Below are 23,948 nucleotides of genomic sequence, written 5' to 3' on the forward strand. Positions count from 1 at the left end.
CCAAGGTCAAGGGTTCAGATCCCCATACCGGCCAGCTGCCAAAAAAACAAAAACAAAACAAAAAAACCCTAACTGGAATCTAGTAAATAAAGATTTATTGTCTTGTGCTTTTAATCCTAAGAAACAACCAATCCATCCTTATTTCTCAGTAAGTTCTAAAAGTCCCCTGCTCTACTCAGGAAGATTTGCTCAATAACCACACTTAGAGCTCATTTTTCTTTCCTCATTCTGGATTCCCATTCCATCTAGCCAAATCCTATCTATCTTTCAAAATAGAACCACAGGGATCCTTTCTCAAACTTTTTTTTTTTTTTAACCATTCTATACCAAATTTTTCTTGCCCCTTCTTGACTATTCAAAGCAACTAACACATCACACGATCTGTTTTTGGCAGCTGGCAGGTATGGGGATCCAAACCCTTGACCTTGGTGTTATCAGCACATCATACAATCTGGTACTTGCTTTCATAAGATGCTCTGTCTCATGTGTGTTAGTTCCTGATGGCAGGATCATTTATGTCATCCACAATACCTAAGACAAGTCTAAGAACATAGTATGTACCCTATAAATATTTATTGAATTCAAACTCACAGTTAACATCATTGCCACATATAACACATGAATCTCTATAGATTCATAATATAATAAAGTGAAACTATATAAGAGTATTTAATAATTTTGCACATTGTGGATGGTTTCTACACCTGCCTGTATAGAACACAGGTCTTTTCTATAAAGTTTGTCGTTTTACAATACTGACTACTGTGAGAATTCATCAGACCAGACCATTAATAATAAATGCAATGCAAATTATGTAGAACACACTTTCTTTGATGGTTTAGAATAAACATGAAGTGTCTTAGGGGTATCATGAATATTATGATCACGCCACAGGAGATTAAAAGACTGGGTTTTGAACTTGCTTATAACACTCCCTAGAAGAAACTTCTTAATATAAATCCCTGATGTCAGCTTGCTTGCCTATGGCCTGCTTGCATTAAACTGGAAAATAAAATGGGCAATTGCTTAACTTCTTGGACAGCATAAAATGGCTGCCTTTTTGAATATTTAATTAATTGCAACAAAAGCTGAAGCATCCTTTTACCTAGCTTTGTCCTCTTTGCTGAAATCTTCACTGTCTTTCAATGTCCTTTGATGTCTCAGTATTCCAATACATTCTCTATTATTCATGTCCCTTTAACAGAATGTGTCACTTCAACCTCCCTGTCTGCTTCAATCCTCCATTATATCCCCCAATGTGAAGAAATACACTATCAAGAGATTTTTCTGCCCTTCCTCCTCACCCCAGGCCTTGAATTTTTGACATTAAGCTATAATTTCCGCTCAGTCTTTTTCTATGTTTCACATTTAACAGAATCTCAGCCTAAATTAAAATACCAAATATCCCATTATATTTTAAAATGAAAATCTTGTGTTATACCTGCACAATTCACCTACCTTAAAATACCTACTTTGGAATAATATTTCATATTCTGGATAACACCAGAGTTGATAAGTAAAATAGTAACAATATTCTTGGCAAATAAGTAGAAAGTAGGCAGTAAGCTCTAAACATTAACTAAAATAATGTTGTTATCTGCAGATGAGCTCACTGACATTTTTTTAATGCTGAGGAATTTGAGGTAAAAACATGATAAAAATCTATCTCCCCACCCAGCCCCCAATCTTCTACAATGCTAAATTTATAATGCCTTTGAAAGCAGAGTTTAAATTTTTCCATTCACCAAAAGTTTTACTTTGTGACAGCCAACAGTACTAGCACAATTGGTCTGTCTTTATTCTGCTTAAAATCAACACAAAGTTTAATGTGACAAACATTGCAAGATAGTATGTTTCATCAGCATTGTAAAATGGCTCAAAGTGGCTGGCCAGTTAGCTCAGTTGGTTAGAGCACAGTGCTATAACATCAAGGTGAAGGGTTCAGAGTCCTTCCTGTACCAGCCAGCTGCAAAAAAAATAAATAAATTATAAAAAATTAAATGGTTCAAAGTATTTAGATTGTGTTTCTGCAGAATAAGAGCCAATTATTTTTTAACTAGATTCAGTTATTTTGATGTCATTACATATATTTAAATAATAAAGCCTTTTCTTCCCCAGGTAATTTTTCCACTTTGAATGAGAACTATGTATTACCTGGTAAAGCTTCACCTTAAACTGTCATTTTAAAATATAAAAATGACCTCTTTCAAAAACAAACAAACAAACAAAATAGGATCTTTCTGCTTTAACTTAGGTATACACAGAACACGATGCCGGAAGTGTTCAGAACTAGCAAGTCTGGTCAATTGTTCTTACCAGGCCTTAATGCCATACATCTTCAACAAACTGCATTCCAAATGCTCTTTTGTTTTTGTTTGTTTGTTTGTTTTTAAAAGATGACCGGTTAGGGGATCTCAACTCTTGGCTTGGTGTTGTCAGCACCACGCTCAGCCAGTGAGCCAACCAGCCATCCCTATAGAGGATCTGAACCCGTGACCTTGGTGTTATTAGCACCGCACTCTCCCGAGTGAGCCACGGACCGGCCCCAAACGCTCATTTGTTAAGCTGGCTTTTTACCAATAGGAACAAAGTAATAGATTATGGTTATGTTTCCACACGAGCCTGTGGGTACTAGTTAATTGGTTACAAAGCTAAACAAACAAACAAACAAAAAACATCAACTAGCCAACATTGTTCCTATATGAAGACCTCAAGGTTTGCTATACTCCTCTTCTGAGTTGCAGGTCTACCATTGAGATCTAGGACCTAGGGACTTCACAACTGCCCCTCCACACCACAACCCCACAATTCCTACCCCCTCCTCCAGCTCTACTCTCTACTCCTTTCATTAGGTTATAATAATAGGGATGAACCTTCTAAGGTCATAGCTGCAACCAAACAAGTGAAAGAAGAGAATTGAAGTGTTCATCTGAGGAGAGGAGATCATTTGTGTATTATCAATATCTGAAAAGTCAGTATTTCTAAGTTATACCTCCTGTACCAGAAATGAGACAACATCCCTCTCTTGAATCAAAACTTTCTAGACCATTTATTTACTCAAATACATAAACATCTACTATAGTTGAAACTTCACTTCACTGTGATATGAATGTTGGTGTCCTCCCAAAATTCTTACGTTGAAATTTAATCACCAATGTGATAGTATTAAGAGGTGGGGCCTTTACGGAAGTGATTAAATTAGAGGGCTCTGCCCTCATGAATGGGATTAGCACCTTTATAAAAGAGACTGAAGGGAGTATGTTTGCTCCTTTCGCCATGTGAGGACACAGCAAGAGGTACCATCTATGAAGCAGAGAGGAGGACTTCACCAGACACCGAATCTGTTGGCTCCTTGATGCTGGGCCTTCCAGGCTACAGAACTGTGAGAAATAAATTTCTATTATTTATGAATTACCCAATCTAAGGTATTTCTGTTACAGCAGCGCAAAGGGACTAAGACATTCACTTAACTGACTTTCCAGATTAATCCATGAGTTCTATCTTCCTTATAAAAAATGTCCATAGCATACTCAACACTCATGACCAATAAGCCCATAAATTTCTGCCTCAGCAGGTGAACTGCAAGCTTACTTAGAGATAGTGGGAGTTTGTCCCCAAACCTTTTTAATGCCAGTATTATTGCGACTATGTAATTTAGTCAAATGTATGCAAACCAATGAAATAAAAGCCAAAAAAATTATTTGATGAAAAGTAATTTGAATGCTTTGGAAAAAGCTAACTAAAAGAGGAACCAGTTAGAGCCCAGTATTGATAACACCAAGGCCAAGGGTTCAGATCCCTGTATCAGCCAGTATCAAAAAAAAAAAAAAAAAAAGAAAGAAAAGGAAAAAGAAGAGGGATCAGATCCCATTTATTTAAAAAGTTCTCAAAGTAAGGCAGAAATTCTCCCAGCTATGAAGAGGGAGAAAGAGAAATTTTATAAATGCCTAAGTTTTTAAAATCTTTTAAAGGTTTCCTGGGTACCATATAGCAGTGCTTTCACTCTGTATCTGTCGTTCTTAACCATTTTTGAATTATGGACCCCTTTGGGAATTTGATAAATGTCACAGCCTACCTCTCTCCCTAGAAATGCAAACGAACACACAACAGGCAGTTCTGGTGGTTCCTGTACCCTGTCCCTACCTCTTTACTAAAACTCATCAACCTATGGTTCTACAGATTCCAAGCTTCAAAATATTTCCCAAGTTTATACTCATTTAAAAATTAAGCTTTGTATTTGGTTGTGTAGCAACCAAATTCCATAAAGTCTAATTTCAACTTTGCTAAGACTTTATTTATTTTTTATTTTTTTATTTTTTTAAAGATAACTGGTAAGGGGATCTTAACCCTTGACTTGGTGTTGTCAGCACCATGCTCTCCCAAGTGAGCTAACCAGCCATCCCTATATAGGGATCCAAACCCATGGCCTTGGTGTTATCAGCACCACACTCTCCCAAGTGAGCTATGGGCCGGTTGGGAGATATCGCAGACTGGCTAACAGCATCCATTGACCTCTCAGTGAATTTAATTCAACTTAAATAATAAAGGATGCCAGGTTTCATTTCTCTGATTGCCTGTGATCCTCCCATATGACTGACTGGTTAGCAATTCTTTATAGTTCTTTGCAATGCCAGGATATAACCCACAAACAAGATGTCTAATCAGCTAACACATACTCTAATTCTCAGGGTATAAATAAGAACAAATCAGGCTAGAATCAGAAAAAGCTCTTGATTTAGAATGGTAGTTATTTTTCCTCTCAGATGTAGTATTCTAATGAGTAATCCATGAAGTAATCTATCTTAATAAGGTTTGCCTTCCCACACATTAAGAATCACACAAAAGTATGGGTGGATAAGAGATGTCAAACAGCTTTCCCTTCTGAAATTCTTCCACTCTAAAACCCACCTGGTTTATGAATCATGAAAATTCTAATCAGCCACTATGAAGCATTTTTACCTTTAGATCATTTTCCCCAGCTGCCTAAACCAAAACCTTGGAAGTCATTCTAGAAAATTCTCCCTTTCCTTTATTCCTTACATCCAAGTAATCACCAATCCCTTGCAGTACGCCTCCTAATTATTTCTCAATTCTGTCCCTTCCTTTCAATCTCTTTGGGTCTTCACATGTTAACTTGTTTCCTGTTTATGTCCGGTCCTGACAATCTATATTCCAGAGTAATCTTTCTAAAACAAAGATGTGATCACTTTACTCATCAACTTAAAAGCCTTACAATGGCTATGTTTCTCAGCTTAAAAATCCTTCAATGTCCCTACTCGAGAAAGTTGAAGGTACAGAATGCTAGAATGCCTTTTGTGATCTTGCCTCTACCTACTTCTCCAGCCTCATCTTTCATTTGCCTTACCCCTAACCCGAATATTAAGCTCTCTCAGCACACCATGTTGTTTCTAGCTTGTGTTGTATATAAGCTGTTCCCTCTGCTTAAAAAAAAAACTTCTTTGCTACAACCCATTCCCCACTCCCTGGTCTGCCTATGGAACCCCACCCATTCAACTCTAAATAAGGCATTAAGATGCCCAAAGATGTTCATGACAACATTATGTTCAATAGTTAAAACTGAAAACAATATAAATCCTCCAAATGTAGAAACATTTTGATAAATAATGGATTCCTGTGATGGAACATTATGCAATCAACAAAATAAACACATTATACACACACATAAAGAAGAGATATTTGGCAGGGAATACACGAAAACATTAAGAATACTTATCTCTGGGTAATAAAATTATAGGCAATCTTTTTTCTTTCCCTGTGTTTTTCCCCTCAAGTTTTAAATAGTAAGCACGTATTACTTTCAAGATCAGAAAATCTTTGAAAATATCTTACACTATGAAGACTTTTCTGGAGCCTTCCCAACCACACACACAAACTTAATCATTCTTCCCTCTGATTCAAGTACACACTCTCCTTGTTGTGCATACCACACTGTTTTAGAGCTTATCATCTTATATTTTAATACATGCTGTCAGGGAGTTGTCTGAGGACAGGGAATGTCAGCTTTAATCCCTAGTGCCTAAGTACTGGTAGAGGCCAGTTAAATGTTTATAAAATTAAGTTACTCTTACATTGCTAGCTACATGCAAATGACCAATACATGCCTAATCAACCACTTATAAATGTAAATAATTAACACATTCAACAACTATTTACCGCGTGCCTAAAATATCCCAGCCCCTGGGAACACCTCAGTAAAAAGGTCCTTGCCCTTGCGGAGACTACATTCTAGTGTGGAGAAACAAAATGAAATAAACCAGCTCGTTTTGGAGAGTGATAAATGCCATAAGGACAATGTGGGATAAGGGTAAACAGGGAAGATCTGGAGAAAGAGTACAGCATCAGAGGCATACTGAAAGACGGTGAGTGATAAGATCAGAGGCAAGCAGGTGTAGCAGAATGGAAGAACTGGACCTGGAGTGAAAAGACTTGAGTTTCCATTCCTACTCTTGTTACCTTACTAGTTAGCTAATATTCTGAGTCTCAATTAGGATAATAATCCCTAATTCACAAGAACATGTAAGCATTAAATAAGATAACTCATGTAAAAAGGGTGGGGCCAGTGCTTGGCACCCTGGGCCCCCATATTTGTGTTAGCTGTATCTGTTTGGAGAAGGACATCAAAATAATACCCAAAGGCTGGATTATGATTTTGAGCAAAGATGCCAGAAGATACTTCATGTAAATCCTATCCCTTTGATCAGAAAATTCTATAATAGTTAGGTGGTTAACAAAAATACTATCTATGTTATTCTTAATTGTTTATCTGACCTCAGAATTTTACTATTGGTTACAACTGCTTTAAACAATGATGTGGCAAAGAGTTGAACAGTCTACCCATAAAATCAAATGCAGACACAAAAACAGATTTTTTTTTTTTTCTTAAAAGATGACCGGTAAGGGGATCTTAACCCTTGACTGGGTGTTGTCAGCACCACGCTCAGCCAGTGAGCAAACCGGCCATCCCTATATAGGATCCAAACCCGTGGCCTTGGTGTTATCAGCACCACACTCTCCCGAGTGAGCCACGGACCGGCCCCAAAAAACAGATTTTTAATAAACGATCCAAAAACTGTCCCTCAGCTTTTCCCCATAATCTCATAAACTTTACTGGTCTTCACTATTTTTAATCCTCTGAATACATAGGTTATATTTCTGGTCCAAAAGAGGAAAGGAAATTTTCCACACCAGACTGCAAAAGAAAGGTGCTTTGGGGTACATTTACCTCTTGTTTTCTTTCATTGCTGCTTATCTGAAACCTAAGACTAGAACTCCTAGAGTTTGAGTAGGGGATTAGATTGTCAGATCACTAAGATGTTTACTCTGAAATATTCCCATCACTAATAAGTCCTCAAACCCTATCATATCTTTAAGATAGAAAATCTTTTGCCTTTTATATCTCTGCTTACCAATTTCACATGCCTGAAGTAAGTGACTAGCTGAATGGTCCTAGTATAACTTGCTCTTTTGTCAATCTCTTAAATCAAAGAATTCTCTCCTTAATATCTCTAAATGTAACTTATCAGAGTTATCCTGACCTTTCTGGTCAATTCTATTATTAATTATTTGATTTGGGAAGTTAGAAACAAACCAAATTACCATGACAGGATAGATTAACTCCAAAAAAATGAGCTGATCAACAATACAGAGGTAAAGAAAAATTTAACTCATAGGATATAGTGTTCCCATCTACTGGCTGTCATAAACCTTTTATGTCAAAGCAAGAACCCTGCTTACTCCTTGGCATCCCAAATCTACAAATACAGAGTCACAGCCCAGAAACTATGGGGTGTTCATAAAGACTGAGAACACAGATGTCTTACATTTTTACAAACTGAAGATGTCCTTTATGATATTATGAACATCGTGTGTGTGTGTGTGTGTGTGTGTGTGTGTGTGTGTGTGTGTGTGTGTGTGTGGGTGTGTGGGTGTGTGGGTGTGTGGGTGTGTGGGTGTGTGGGTGTGGGTGGCTGGCCAGTACAGATATCTGAACCCTTGACCTTGGTGTTATAACGCTGAGCTCTAACCAACTGAGCTCACTGTCCAAGCTTCTTTATATTATGTACATTCACCTATTTTTCTGTATTCTATGGATACCTTGTAAAGAAATACTAGAATGGAGAATCTGTCTCAAAAATGTTAAAGATACTATATTGTACAGATAAAGGACAAAACTGTAACAATTTGGGATTAAATGTTCATTCATTCACTTAAAGGACACCTACTAAGTGTTAGGCACCAGCTTACTCGGTAGCATTGAACATTCAATTAGCTGCACTGAGTTACAGAAGTTAGGGAGTTACTTTTTTTCTCCTGCATTTGATCTTGACCTTGAAATGAATTTAAATACTTGAGGAATGAAACTATTTGGCTGTATAATAATATTATGCATACCTACACAGTAGATAATGTTGTCTTCTCTTTTGTATACTAATTCTATGATCACTAAAACAATATAAAAGCTGTTTGGTGCCCATTTCTGTTTCTCTCCTCTGAGGTCTGCTAACAAGGATTTATATTACGATATTTATTATTTCTGAGAGTTATATAAGAGTGCCTCTGGGGAGAGAAAAGTAGGCTTTATTAAGATTCTAAGTTATTATAATATTATAATTCACTAGTACTTTTCTATTTCAAGTTAAGTCAAAATGCAAATATTAGAATGGTTTCACATTAAGAAATTTACATACCCACACCTGTAAAGAACACTAAAGGATGTGAAAACTAAATTGAGTGGAACCAAAGTATAACAGGTGAAATGGGGTATCTGAACCCCCACAGAACAAGCTCCTCACAAGGTATAAAGACCAACTGTGGAAAAATTCCTTGTGATTCTGGCTACTACTGCAAGCACAGCAACCTCCCCCAGGAAAGCCCTCTTGAAGCTGTGGGTATATTATCTAAATTCTCAAGATCCAAATTTCGGCTGGGCTTGCTGGTTGCTCATTTGGTTAGAGTGTGGTGCTGATAACACCAGGGTCAAGGGTTCAGATCCCCTTACCAGCCAGCCGCCAAAAAAATTTAAAAAAGCAAGAGCCAAACTTGGGGCTTTATCCTGAATTCTATCTCTAACAACCACACTGTCCTCTACAAGAACAAGGCATGGCCTCCAGCGAAGTGGTGGTAAGGAGCCTTCAAATTAGAGCCTTGGTATCTCCAGAACTAACAAAATCAACAGGTTGTAGCAGTCAAGAAATTAAGAGTTCAAGCATTTCTCCAATCACCAATTAAAATGTTCGCAGAGCAAGGAAAACTCTTAAACTTGCATTGGTGAGTCAGCCATAAGCAAAAGCAGGTAGTCACAAATCTACACCATTCTTGTGACATAAGAATATTTCTAGTAGTCTCCCTAGCCGTCAAAGCACCGTGACTGGCTTTCTAGAATAGGCAGTCACATTCCAAGTGCCTGTCGATGCTCTGCTATCCAGGCTGCACACATCTTTCTAGCTGCTATTTCAAGAAGCCATCAGCCAGTATTTAACTCTGCACTACTGAATATCAACAATATTTCCTCTATTAAATTCTAACTTTAACCGCAATTACGGTAGTTAGGCAGGCATCCAAAAGCTATTACAGTATTCCTATAATAGTATCTAATTCAGAACACTTTGTACACAGTCTCTCATAAAGCAAATCTAGAAGTTAGGCTCTCTTTCTCTGTCTCTCTTTCTACACCTTTGAAGGTTGGAAAAAAGAATCACTGGATAAGTGACTTGACCCCGATCACCAGTGACAAAGCTGGAACAATGACTAGTGTCTTCCTCATTCCAAGCTTCAAGCGTTGTCCACTACTGTTTTCTCCCCTCCTCCTAATTCTCTTTCCATAGTAAAACCCACAAGGCTTAATCACACTTTCCATACTGCAATAAATAAAGCATAATCTTGATACCCACAGATCAGAAACACTACAAAACTCACCTGAGCAACAACAAGCAGTTCCAACTGGACAAGCATTATGCCTTACACAGCCCTTGAAAGACAGCAAAATAGGCTAACCAATAGAGAAAGCTATATAAGTAGAAAATTATGTCTTTGTCAGAGGATACCTAAAAACATTACATTTCTGAGAGCATACTTTCGTATCAACTCACTGCAAGGTCGTGAAGAGTTTATATAAAGCTAACCACTTTTCAACATGCAATTTTGAAGTATACAGTTTATATTATTAAATTAATGTTTTCAATAGCACAGAAAACCTAATATTTCCTAACCAACCCCTCTTTTAAATAGAATATAGATAATGTGGCTTTGCTGGCATTTACATCAACCATGTCATAATAGGTCTGAAACAGTTTGCCAGGTTGGGTGGACCTTAAGTGGTTTTGCATTACAGCAGTAGTTAAGAAACCAGCTAGAGAAGAGTCTATAGTTTTAAATCTAGGTCATACTATCCTTATTCAAAAGCAAGCATAAGGGGCCGAGCCCGTGGTGCACTTGGGAGAGTGCGGCGCTGGGAGCGCGGCGACGCTCCCGCCGCGGGTTCGGATCCTATATGGGAATGGCCGGTGCACTCACTGGCTGAGTGCCCAGTCACGAAAAAGACAAAAAAAAAAAAAAAAAAAAAAAGCAAGCATAAACTAAACATTTATATTACTTCCTGAAAAAATGCTTTTTAAAAAAAATGGGAGTGGCGTTAGCTCAGTTGGTTAGAGCGTGGTGCTGACAACACCAAGGTCCAGGGTTCGATCCTTATACCGGCCAGCTGCCAAGAAAAAAATTTTTTTAAATAAAAAAGAGCATACACTAGTTGAAAAATATTAATGTTTCCTAAAAATGTATTATAAATAGGTAAATTGGTTTTTAACATCATTTATATTCCATAAATTAATATAAGGAATTTCTTCCTCTGTTATTCATAATCCACCAGCAAAATTAACACTAAATTACATTTAACTAAACTTATACCAGAAAATATAAAATTTCCTATGATCACTTTTAACCTAGGGGTGGAGAAAAGAAGAGAGGGATAAAGGCAAAGATGCAGACAGAAAGGAAATCTGAATTTTTTTCCAAATATAATATCCAAAAATATACAAAATAAATAAATAGGGAAAAAGACAACTGATGAATCTAAGTGGTGGTATACATATGGTCACTGTATTTTTCTTCCTCCATTTCTACAAACGCAAAATTTTTTAAAACACAATTTCCATGGTATCTCATAAGGTCAAGTATAGATTCAGTTCAGTCTCCTGTTCTACACTGCACTGTTAACTGATGTCTAAGAGGTGGTACAGCCAAAGGGGTAGGAGCTACCAGCTCTGGAGACAGATTGCCTAGATTCAAATCCCAGTTTTGCAGTTACTGGCTGTGTGATCTTGAACAAATACTGTAAATGCACTAACTGTCAATTTCTTTGTCAGTATAGTGAGGATAATAGTCCTCAAAGGAGTTCCAATGAGAAACTACATGAAAAGTGCTTAACACAGGGCTTGCCCATAGGTAAATTCTGGATTACTATATTATCACAGTGACCAAAGGCTCTGATCCTGAGGGTAGCATCAGATAGGAAAAAAAAGAATAAGTGGCATTAAGTGTAAGTTTGGGAATATTTAGACTGCATTATATTACATGCTGGTAATGCCATCGTACAATAGCCTCTTCACAATCCTGAGGGTACAGAAAAAAATAACAAATGACATTACATAGAAGTTTTGGAATTATTCAGGTTCTGCTGTAAGAAAAATCTGTAATCCATACTATGATAAGATCATGCAGAGCCTCTGGTCCCCGTTACAATAATAATAATCGTAATCCAACATTTATGGGATACTTTACTATGGGTCCGGCACAGTGCTAAGCACCTTAATGTGTAGTTTCTCATTTGAACTTGTATGAAGCAAGAACTACTATTATTCCCATTTAACAGATGACAAAATTGAGGGTCAGTGTGTTTACATAATTTCCTCAAGATTATGAAGCCAGTAAATGGCAAAGTCGGAATTTGAATCCAGGCAATCTGCAGCCAAAGCCTGCTTCTGACACAAACTATCCACTTAAACTTGGGCAAGTCACCTTATGTTTGGAACTCTGATTTCCTCCTCTATAAAATGAGCAGAGTGGTCTGGAATGGGTCCTCTCAAAAGTTACTTCTCTGGACAACAATGCTATTTAAACCCAAATTCATTACATACAGAAAATATCTCTGCTCTAGTCTTTTCATGTACCTGGGTTCCCTGTCTTATATAAATATAAAATGATGCATATGTATAATTCTCCCAGTGGAATGCCTTACTGGTTTTTGAGCTCTACTGCTGAAAAGTACATCACCAAGAGGCATCAGCCTGATAGAGAACCTCACTAGGTAGTTCTATCACTAAGTCCTTTCAAATGGAGTCCGAAGAGAACCTGATTCAAAATGAATTCTACCCTACAGCACTAGTGCTACAGTAAGTTAAGCACACATAAGATTAGCAGAGCTCTAGGACCTGAGTTACTCTACCTCTCAGGACCTCGGTTTCCTTATTTATAGAAATAAAGTGGCTTTTAGATACAAGTAATCCTTAAGGAAGCAGCCACCCCACCCGAGGGAAACCAATCAACTTTATTAGAATAAGGAAGCATGTATAGTTTGAAAAACCACATTCAAATACAGTTATTGCTTTTATAATATAAACCATGTAAGTAAATCTCCAAAAAAAAAAAATTCTATTGTGTTGGTAGGAACTGCAAAAGAGAATGAAGAAGCACTGCAAGGGGGCATGATTTTTTTTTTTTAAATATTAAGATACATTAGAGTAGATCACTGTTGAAAGCTCCCATCAGCTCAGAGTCTGTTAAATAAAAAATAAAGTTGGTGTCCTATGAAATAAACTCTTCAATTTAAGAAAAACCATGTTTTCCAAAATAAATTTTTTTAAAAAGTCATCAGAACTACTTATTTTCTCACTTCTTTAGAAAAATGATTTATATAAATGCACAAACACAAAATTCTTCACACAGGACTTAAGGTGGCTTTTGTTTTTTAAAAATACTTGATATAGTTTATCAACACAAACCGAGCCTGATAATATTCCAAGCAAAAGCACAAACAAGTTACTCCTCTGATTCTAATATTGCTTTAAAACCCTAAAGCTCCATTTAAAGTAAGAAAATGGAATGAGACAAAGCGCATGTGTTGCTGAAGCCAAATTAATAATGCCTAATTTTCAATCAAATCTCTCCTCCTACAAATCTTCTGGCCATTTTTGCCTATTAAATATTAGCATCAGGGATGAAAAGACAAGAGACCAAACTCATTCCACTATATTTGGCTCTTATTAGCATCACAGATAAATGGTTTGCTGAGAAACAATCCCCATACTACTAGTCAATAGCAGGTCTGGGGAAATTTTGTAGATTTAATCTCTCCCTAATCCCCATTTCAGGAGATAATTAATCAAAAGCTGGTTGTATTCAGATTCACCTCCTAGAAAAAGACAACTAACTAGATCTGTCTACATTATCAGCTCCCAACCCCCAAACCTCCCTATAATGTTTTAGGTTATCCTCTAAGACCAGGCTTCAGTAGGGAGTGTCAGAATCAAAAGACAGCTTCTCCTACCAAATGCTGTCTCCATGCCCTTCCCTCTGAAAATAAGCACATAGATAAATTCCAGAAAGCGGATTCCTCTTTTTCTCTACCAAACTAATCCCATCTTGCAGCGTCTCTTAATTTTATTAAAATACGAACTGTAGAATAATGGGAAGAAATACACCTTAATATTAAAATCTTCCATTCCTGAAGGATCCTGTGAAAATTTGGTAAGATCCTCTCTCATTAAAAATTCGTATACACAATTTAGAGGTTTCATGGACTCCCGTGAAATGTCAAGGTTAAAAATCATTGCTCTCGCCTAGAGAGCCATGTTCTTCTCAATAACCCACCTTCTCCTTCATGGATGGGAGCCAACCCAAACATCTGAAATGTAAAGAGCAACAAAATGAAGGCTCCAATTGCACCTGACACTTTAAACTACCTCTGTCAAACTGTCAGTTCTGCCATCTTTCAGCACTACTCAGCACTGCTCAAGGGATTTCTATTTAATTTCCTTGACCACCCAAACTGGATCTTGTCCAAAGCCCTCCCCTCTCCCCTTCTTTTCTCTTTCTTTTTTAACTGAGCTTAAAATTTTATAGCAAAATCAGTTTGTAAGTGAAGGGTAAGTACCTGAGAGCAAAAGCCCCCAGGGAACACACACCTTTTACCACCCCTTTCTGACCCAAGATGCCCAGGACACTGCCAACTGCTGCAGCCATGGACTGGACCAGAAAGCAAGAACAGAAATAAGAACATTCTTCATTCAACCTTTTTGTCTGGGGCACTTCCTGAGTTTTTCACTGGCATTTAACACCAAGACACAAGACTCATTTTTCATTAAAATTGCAAGACTTTAACTGCTCAGTTTCAAATGATGTAATTGATCTGCATTGTCTTCTTAAATAACCAAACTGGTGAAGGACACTGCAGCTTTAAATATTTCAGTGCTAGCTAACAAATAGACTCCATTGCAATATGGCTCTGAAGGTCGCGTCCTATTGTCTCTTTTCTCTGCAAAAAACAAAACAAAACAAAAAAACACAAAAAACCCAATTTCTAAATCCTTATTCTAGGTAACATGGAAAGAGTTGCCCCTTGAATTTCCACTCTTCCACCTCTGCCCCCTACAGAGTTCCGGGTGTTTACTGGAATCTCACACTCATAATTTTCCCGGCAGGGGCAATATGCTGATTGTTGTTAATGATTCCATCACCTTAGTGAGACATAAACACATGTGTTCACATTAGTTTAATTGAGCATATGCAACTGTCTGAAATAGCACCACTCAAAGGCTGTTAAGCTCTTTAAGAGTAAGGCCAGGGTGGTTTGGGTGTGGACGGCTTTCAGGCGGCACCCTAAGCCTGGGTTGCATAACGTGAAATGTGTAGCTACTTAAAATGATAGGAATCTCGGCCTGAGACTATGCCGGCACCTTGCCATACATCTGCAGCTTTACTTGTCAAAGTCAAAATCATAGACACAAGCATAGCGGAGGAGAAAATAACTTAAAAGAAAAAAGCCCTTTTCTACCCTGACAGGACGATTCCTCAAGCAGTCACAATGTTCCCCCAACCTTATCCCCCTGAAGGGAGCAGCCTCAGTGAACTGAACGCTTTGGAAGACGAAGAGGAGCTGGACATTGCTATCCTTTTTAAAGAACAAAAACGGGTGAATAATTAAAAGTCAGGCGAAGAAGCAGTAAAAGAGGTAGGAGGAAGGCATGTACAGGTGCACCCGAGCATTACCTGAAATGGCAACAGATTGTTACCATTATCGGTCCGAAAAGCATTATCCTCCATCCAGGACTTAGAGGTGAGCGGGGCCGCGCGAGGGAACTTGGGCGGCGCGATCACATTGCTGGAGAAGGGCTTTTTGAGCGGCGAGATGGGGTTAAGCGGGGAAGGCACCCCGACACCTACGCCCACGCCCACGCCGACCGCCCGGCGAGGGTCCCGGCCCGCCTGCAGGCCGCCCCACGGGTTGGATGGTGCGCTCCAGGCGGCATTCACGCTTTGGTGCGTGTTCCAGCTGGACGAGGCCGATGAGGCGGCGGCGGCAGCGGCTGCAGCAGCCGAAGACGAGGACGGCTTGCTGGTCATGATGGGCTGGTGGCCGTACGCAGCTGCTGCGGCGCTCCTCTGCGCGTAGGGCGCCTGGCTGGGGCTGGCGGGCGACCGGCGCTGCTGCTGGGGCTGCGCCTGCGGGGGCTGCGCGGGCTGTGCCGGCTGAGGCGCCGGCGGCGGCTGCTGGTGGTGCTGGGTCTGGGCCAGGCCAATCTGCGGAGAGAAGGTGCCTCCGAAGACTGGGTTGACATGGTGCGGGAAGTTCTGGAAGAGCATGGTCCCGTTGACTGGCGTGATTCCCTGGAAGAAGCTGTCCTCCACCGCGTTCGTGGTGCCCGTGGACCAGGTGCTGCCGAAGGACGGCGACAGCGATGCGCCCGGCGCCGCGGGCTCCTGAGGCGGCGGCGGCGGCTGCTGAGGGGGCTGATGGAAACTCAAGCCCGGCAGGAGCGGCGATTCCATCTGCATCTTGTCCGGGCCGTTGGGGGCCGGCGGGGCCGCTGCGGGGCTGAGGGCCGGCACTGCGCTGCTGTCCTCCGGCTTGGGGGTCTCTGAGGAGAGGGGCGTGGACGGGGCTTCGGCTGCGCTGGGCTCGGGCTGGGGCTGCTGCTGCTGTTGCTGCCGCTGCTGCTGGGGCTGGGTTTTGCTTTTGTCCATCAGTAAATCATCCTGCATGGTTTGCGCAGCTGAAACAGGAAAAAAGAGAGACGCGTTATTGTCAATGTGATCATTAATACCCCTCGCTGAAGCGGGCGAGTGTTTCACTTGCGAAAATCCAGTGCCACCGCTACTAGCCAATTGCAATGCAAATCCATAATCTCCCATTTAGAAGAACAGGTCGGCTGGGGGGAGGGGGGCTCGCGCAAGGTCTCTAAAAATACTGAGAGCGTCTTCACCCTTTCTGATGTCTTGGCTTCTTTTCTGTATTAGTGAGAGAAGTGCTTATAAAACAGAAAGACAGCAATTTCGCCACGTCTCTTTTCCCTTCACCGGAACTCAGAGCGTTCGCCCTGCAATGAGAAACTGATTCTGGTTCCTGTTTTTTCCCAAGCACCTCCCTCCCCCAGTTATTTGCATACGTCAATAAATACTGCTGCGTCCTTCAGCAAGGTTAAAAAAGACACCGCACACACGACCCTTACTTCCCCCTTTCCCCGCTCCAGCACTTTACAAAAAACAGCGGTCTTGATTAGCAAACTGACCTCTTGCTTGGTAATTGTTTCATTTAGCTGCAGCGAACCACGAGGGAAGAAATCCTTGGCATTTGTTAGGAGAAGGACTCAGCTGCACAATCATTCTCTGGCCTTCCAGTAGCTGCAGCTACTCCATTTTGTTAGGAGACATAAAACCACCGTTTTTAAAGAGGTAAAAACCTACTGAACCGTTTGGAAGTGCTTGCTTCTTGTTACTCTAACGATTATGGTTTTATTGCTTATTCTCCAATTTTCATGTCTCCAGTTCTGCCGCACGAGAGATTTCCTGGCATCTCAGTGCTTCAGGTCTCAACAGGAGCCTGAGAATTTCTCTGCAGCGTGCAGAAATGCTTCTGGTTGTATTTGAGATGGCGGGGGGAGGGGGGCCGAGATCAGAGGGGCTTTTTAAAAATCCCTCTGAGATTTAAGTAGACAGTCAAGATAATTCTGGGCTTGCCAGATTTTCCTTTTTGAATCGTGCTGCTGCCTTGCCTTGATCACAAGACTGGCAAATATATAGAATCCATTCTCTTATCACTAGTATTAGCATTAAAAGACTATGGTTTGAAGACCCTGAATTACCATATGCCAGCAAAAGTGTTAAAAATAGAGGATTACAAAGTCCCAAATTCTCATACATTGTAATTATAGTGCATTGCCATCACCGCTTCATTTAGCCATATAAGGAGTGTATGGTATTTTCCATTTCTCATAGGTCTATATTCACCTCTGCCATACAGCCTGTTTTCTTATTCAAGGATGAAAATAGTAATCACTCAAAAACAGAAGATATCCATACATGTAGTTATCCTTGAGTTAGCTTGTCCTTTAGAACATGTTAATTGCTTTAAATATGTGATTATTACAGTGCTGAGACCCTGAAAACAAACATTTTGAAATGTTAGAGGAGCATAAGACCAAACATATAATTATTTTTAGATGATTATTCAGTATAATTGCAACAAAGTTATTAATATATTTAATGCAGTTACTTAACTCAGATAGTTGGAGAAGAATCTTAGGACACTTGTGAAAAAGCATTCAGATACACACAGAAGCTCTGCCTTTGAACATCCTTATGACAGTAACTATCATAAAATAAACGTATTGGAAAATGGAGATATTGCCACTCTTAACTATTAGGCAAAAGATGTCAGACCAAGAAATGGGAGTAAAAGTAGTTCTATTTTATTAAAGATTATCATTAAAATGGTTAATTAATATATTTCATTTAAAAGCTTCATACACAAAATAGTGGGCTCAAGGAAATGCTTCACAGCCACTTTACTCTCCTTTCTGCTCCTCACTCCCCTGCCTTCCCCCTTAGTCCAGGAAAAATCCCACTCAATATAATATACATCACAAATTTCCAACTACTACCAATAAACTCAACTTAAGACTGCTTTTATGTTCCTCGGTTCCCTTGGTCTGAAACAATGACTTTAATCAGTATTGTAAAACACAACACAAAGAGGCACGTGAAGCTTGGATTCAGACAGCACAAAGTTCTACTGCTGCCAAAGAAGACGGTCATAGAAAGAGACATTTTCATACTTGGTTTAAACGGTGCTGCAGTAAACCATTATAATGTGGGATTTGAGTAGCTTCCAGGGAGCTTGAATTGTCTTTACAATAGCCATATCATCATGGCTGAAATAAGCATTTGATTATAATTTTAATATCACCCAGCTTTTCTGGTTACTTGTATCAATGCTTTTTGTTAATGCCTCCAGTTTAAACTACATGCTCTTGTGCTCTCAGTGGAAAAATTAATGCTTTATTACAGAAAAAAAAAAAAAAACCCAAACAGTAAGCTGGACTCAGAATATTTTACAATGGCTCTAATTAATATGAAAATATTCACTGAATTTTAAAAATGTTATCCCTGGAACACCCATTTCTTTTCTCAATACTCCTTAAAAATATAAATTTCACTTTCTGCATAAATTCACTCTGTCAAGGTCAAAACCCACCTTTAATAAATAAGACCCTCTTAAACAAAAGAGCCATGGATTAAAATAAAATTCACAAAGTTAATAGGCACTGACTCTCAGTACTGCTAGTATAGTTTGCTTTTTTGGGTTTTTTTGCTTATTTATAGCAAAGTCTGAGAAATAGATACCTCCCTCCCCTCCCCCCACCACACACACAATAGATATTCTTTTACATGCAATAACCCAATTTCAAGCAACAAATTCTTAGTAGCAGTTACCTTTGAGTGTCCAGTTTTTAAGGATCGATAAAATGAAAAAGTATACGGTATTTATTTTCTTCTTTCAGGTTGATTATGTGACCGCTCTGGCAAAAGCACTTTGACAACTGTAAGAAGAGAGGGCATGCGCACACAGGGAACTGTGGGGACTGAAGTCCTTCACAAGGTACTCTGACTCCAGCACGTTCAGCTAGGAAAAGGAGGAAGCCTCGAAAATACATAGATTCCAAGGGAAAGAGGTTGTGCCCAGATTACATTATATTCTCTTAACCAATCTAATCACAAGTTGTTGAAATGAAAAGTGGAAAAAATAAACTGGTTTGTCAGCTTGATTTAGGAAGCCAGGTTAAAAGAGAAACTGGATTGTACGACTCAATAAATAAACCCAGGAGAGCTACCTTAAATGGTATTAGTACGGTAATGACTGAGTAGCCAGCAATGGGAACACTACCAAAGAGGAAGAGATTGTGGTGAGGAGGAATAAGCAAGGGAGGAGGAACTACTATTGGAGAAACATAAATACTTAAGATCTGACCATACTTAAAAGAAACACTTTTCATATAGAATGAAAAATACCTTAATAAAAAATGTGATATTAACTTGGAAGTCAGGTGAAAATAGGTTTCAGCCACAAATTTTTAACATTTTATCCACCAAGATTTCTTTGTATTTGAGTTTTCAATGGTGGGGTAAATCACTTAAGATTCTACGTGAAAAGCTCTGAATCAACCCATTTCCTTATTTTTACTTGTCAAAATGAAAGTTTACCTTGCATTATTCAAATAATGATTAATCAAATAAAATTCAACTCTTTTATACTATATTAATACTTGGTGAAAAAAAATTTTTTTCATCTTGATGGCTGGCCAGTAAGGGGAAATAAGGAGACCTGAACCTATGACCTTGGTATTGAACAGCTGTGCTCTAACCAACTGAGCTAACAGGTCAGCCCAGGTGAAATATTAAAAAGTAATTTGATAGGTTTAGTATTTCACTGCGCAGGACAGTGGCTGCTTTATTCAAGACAAAAAGCAGTGTTATAACACCAAGATCAAGGGTTCGGATCCCTGTACCGGCCAGCTACAAAAAAAAAAAAGATACAGTTTCTATTTAAAAAATTTGTGTGTGTGTATGTGTATGGTTTTTCCTATTTTTAACCTCATGATTCCAAGGTTGGAATCTCACAGCATATCAACATTAGCTGTTATTATCTATAGCTTCTGAGAGCAATGGTTCAAGAACCGGTTTGCTCACATAGGCAGAAGATAATATTTCTTGTGGGATTTGGTTCAGTGCCATTCACCCAAGGGGTTCAGAGTAAATGTCAGTTGATGACTATGCTGATTGAACTTGGAACTGAAAATGTAAGGCATCATTTAAAACTGGCCTAATTTTCTATTTCTTTTCTTCACCAATTAGAACTATAATATTACCAGAGACCACTAATTTACAGCATTTAGTAGTCTTTGTTTCTAGTTATTTCTAAGGGGAAAAAACTCAACTAACAACTTAAGCAGAAAACGGTCATTTTTAATGAATGTGCCAAAAGATGTGTGCAAAATAACTAAATGTTTACTTATTCCTACTGTGACCTTAGCTTATATTCTCCATTTTTTCTCTTCCTCTATCCTCCTAAAGAAAGCTTCACTTCTGCCAAGGTACTGTACTCACCATTTGCATTCCACAGTCTGCAAGGATCAACTCAACGTTAATTTTTTTTTTTTTTTGAAAAGATGACCGGTAAGGGGATCTTAACCTTTGACTTGGTGTTGTCAGCACCACGCTCACCCAGTGAGCTAACCGGCCATCCCTATATGGGATCCGAACCCGGGGCCTTGGTGTTATCAGCACCACACTCTCCTGAGTGAGCCACGGGCCGGCCCTTAACGTTAATTTTATTCCCGAAGACTTGACTAACCTATCAAACTTATTTTCAAGTACTCTTAGTGTTGGGGGGTGGGGGGAGAGTTCCCTTATAAAACCCTTGCAGCTTTAGGGTGTGCTTGAAATGGTTTTACTTGGCCATTTATTAATCCACCTAACCCCAAGTGGAGGTCTACTAATAATTTACACAATGGAGAAAAATATGCTTTGGCTCTGACTCTTGGTAAATCATAATAAATAATGAGCACTGCCCATACTTGGTGGAATTTTATTGTATTTGAAAATGAACTAATCTCAAAATAAAATTAAAATTAAAATTAAAATTAAAATTAAAAAAAAGAAAATGAACTAATCTCAAATTACTAATGCTCTGGCCGGTTAGCTCAGTTGGTTAGAGTGCAGCCTTATAACACCAACATCGAGGGTTAGGTTCCCTGTACTGGCTAGCAGCCAAAAAAAAAAAAAAATTACTAAAGCTCAAATCTAAAAAGAAAATGATTCAAACATAAATATCAAGGTATAAATGCATACCAAGCAAACAAAAAATTATAGGAGGATCCTTGACAAGGACAAAGCCCCTCTCTACTGAAATCCTATTTTTTATTTAACCAGAAAAGAGGCGTTTTCTGAAATTCTGTCTTCAGGTCACAGAGCTTAGTCACTAAAGGCAATAAAAAATAGAGTTTGCAGAGTTAACTCACTGAGATATACATAGATCAAATACATTTTTCGGAGCTTCCTTCCTTCTTTTCCTTCCCTACTTACATCTCTAAGTGTTTATAAGTCCTGAATAGTTGGTGGTTGCTCCATATATGCTTGCTAAATAAATTGATAAGTACACAGACAGATAAAACATAATTTTTGATTATCTAAAATAGCCAAGGTTTGAGTAAGTATGAAATTATACTTCATTTAGAAGAGAAGTTACTTTTCAATCAGTAAGGATTGATATGAAGGGGAGTGATATAAAATAGAAAACCATTTTGGCCCTTATGATGTTCAATAATATGCAGGTAAAATAATTTAATCATAAAATAACATTAATTAAGCACTAATTTAACAGGGAACTTTGTTCCTATCTAAGAGTTTATGATCTAATAAAGACAAACACCCCACCGTTCCACACAGAAACTGCTTCTCCAAGGTCAAAATATCCACTTTGAAGGGTTTGTCAGTTTTTTGTTGTTTTTTTTAAAGGTGACCGGTAAGGGGATCTTAACCCTTGACTTGGTGTTGTTAGCACCACGCTCTCCGAAGTGAGCAAACTGGCCATCCCTATATGGGATCCAAACCCAGGGCCTTGGTGTTATCAGCACCACACTCTCCCAAGTGAGCCACGAGCCGGCCCTGGGTTTGTCAGTTTTTATCTTGCTTGATCTTGCAGCAACATTGACATAACTGACCACACTTTCTGGATATACCTTGTTCCCCTGTCTCCTTCATGCTATCCTTTCTTGGTGATCTTACATTTGGAGTTGTGCTCTCTTTCTCTCTGTCTTCTTTGCTAACTGACTTTAAATACTGGGTTTCTAGGAGCCCCATCCTAGACCTTCTTCTCGTATCTCACCCTATGTGAGTGGCTTTCCCACCTGTAAGGAAAGAACCAAGCTCATCTTATTGATAGCCATATTCCCAATACTTATCACTGTAACTAGCACATAATAAATAGATATTCAGTAAATATTTGTTGAATTCAAATTACATTTATATGCAAAGGATGAAGAATGCCAAGGGAATCTAGGTGGCAAAAGAAAAAAAAAACCTAGGAGAATATCTTCATAACATTAGGGCAAACAACAATTTCTTAAACAGGTCACAAAAGCAATAACCATAAAGGAAAAATTTAATAAACCGGACTAATTAAATTAAGAATATCTGTTTACCAAAAGACAAGATTAGAGTAAAAACTCACAACTAAAAATCTCACAAACAAAAGTTGGTTTGTCTCAACTTCCCTGATTAAAAAAAAAAGGAAAAAAAAGAATGGGAGAAAATATATGCTCTCTCTCTCTCTCTCTCTCTCTCTATATATATATATATGTATGTATATATGTACTTTTCTTTTTTTTTCCAACCAAAGGTTTGTAACCAGAATACATAAAGGACTCTTACAAATAAGTATAGGGTAGAACTGGCCAGTTAGCTCAGTTGGTTAGAGTGCATTGCTGACAACACCAAGGTCAAGGGTTCAGATCCCCTTACCTGCCAGCTGCCAAAAAAAAAACAGTAAAGAGTAGACATCTCTAAGAAAAATGGGCAAGACACTTCAAAAAAGATGTTCAGGGATAGCTGGTTAGCTCACTTGGTTAGAGCACAGTGTTGATAACACAAAGGTCCAGGGTTCAATCCCTGTACTAGCCAGCCACCAAAAAAAAAAAAAAAAAAAAAGATGTTCAAATGTCCAAAAAGCATATGAAAAGGTGCTCTACCTCACTAATCAACAAAGAAAGGCAAAATAAAACCAGAATGGCTAAAATTGGGAACAGCAGACAATACCAAGTGTTAGCAAGGATGTGGAGCAATTCATTCTGTAAACACTGCTGGTCAGAGTAAAATTTAGTATAACTATACAACCACATTGCAAAATCGTTTAGCAGTATCTATTAAAGCCAAATATTTACACACCTTATGACCCAGCAATCCAGCATCTAGATATAAATCCAGTAGAGAGGCAAACATATGTTAACAAAAAGATTTGTTCAAAGCAGCATTATTCATAATAGCCAAAACCTGGAAACAACCTAAATATCAATCTACAACAGAATGGATAAGTTTGTGATGGGGTTAATATAATGGAATATCATAAGGCAAAGATAATGAATAGACTACAGCTCTATAGAACAACATACATGAATCGCATCAACAAAATGCTGAATGAAAGAAGACTGAAGGTTCAAATCCCATATCAGCCAGCTGCCAAAAAAAAAAAAAAAAGCCTGAAACAAAAGAGTATATATACCATATAATTACATTTATATAAAGTTCTTTTTTTTTTTTTAATGGGCTAGCCAGTATGGGGATCCAAATCCTTGACCTTTCTATCACAAAGTTGTGTTCTA

At 38.6% G+C, this 23,948-nt stretch overlaps 1 protein-coding gene across 6 annotated transcripts in view; it reads right to left on the reverse strand.

The window, feature by feature from the left end:
* Positions 1–23,948, reverse strand: part of CPEB3 (cytoplasmic polyadenylation element binding protein 3) — a 184,833-nt gene that overhangs the window by 136,935 nt on the left and 23,950 nt on the right. For 4 of the 6 annotated variants that reach the window (XM_063102424.1, XM_063102422.1, XM_063102421.1 and 1 more), the window contains exons 1-2: positions 19,006–19,124; positions 15,283–16,286 (exon numbers count right to left, since the gene is read on the reverse strand). In XM_063102424.1, coding sequence (XP_062958494.1) covers positions 15,283–16,275 — 993 coding nt within the window. In that variant the 5' untranslated portion in view covers positions 16,276–16,286; positions 19,006–19,124. Of the gene's footprint in view, positions 1–15,282; positions 16,287–16,496; positions 16,586–19,005; positions 19,125–23,948 lie in introns of those variants that run through there. The other 2 variants (XM_063102420.1, XM_063102419.1) reach the window with 2 other exon arrangements.

The sequence above is a fragment of the Cynocephalus volans genome, chromosome 7 (assembly GCF_027409185.1).
Source record: "Cynocephalus volans isolate mCynVol1 chromosome 7, mCynVol1.pri, whole genome shotgun sequence".
In the NCBI taxonomy this organism is placed as follows: Eukaryota; Metazoa; Chordata; class Mammalia; order Dermoptera; family Cynocephalidae; genus Cynocephalus; species Cynocephalus volans.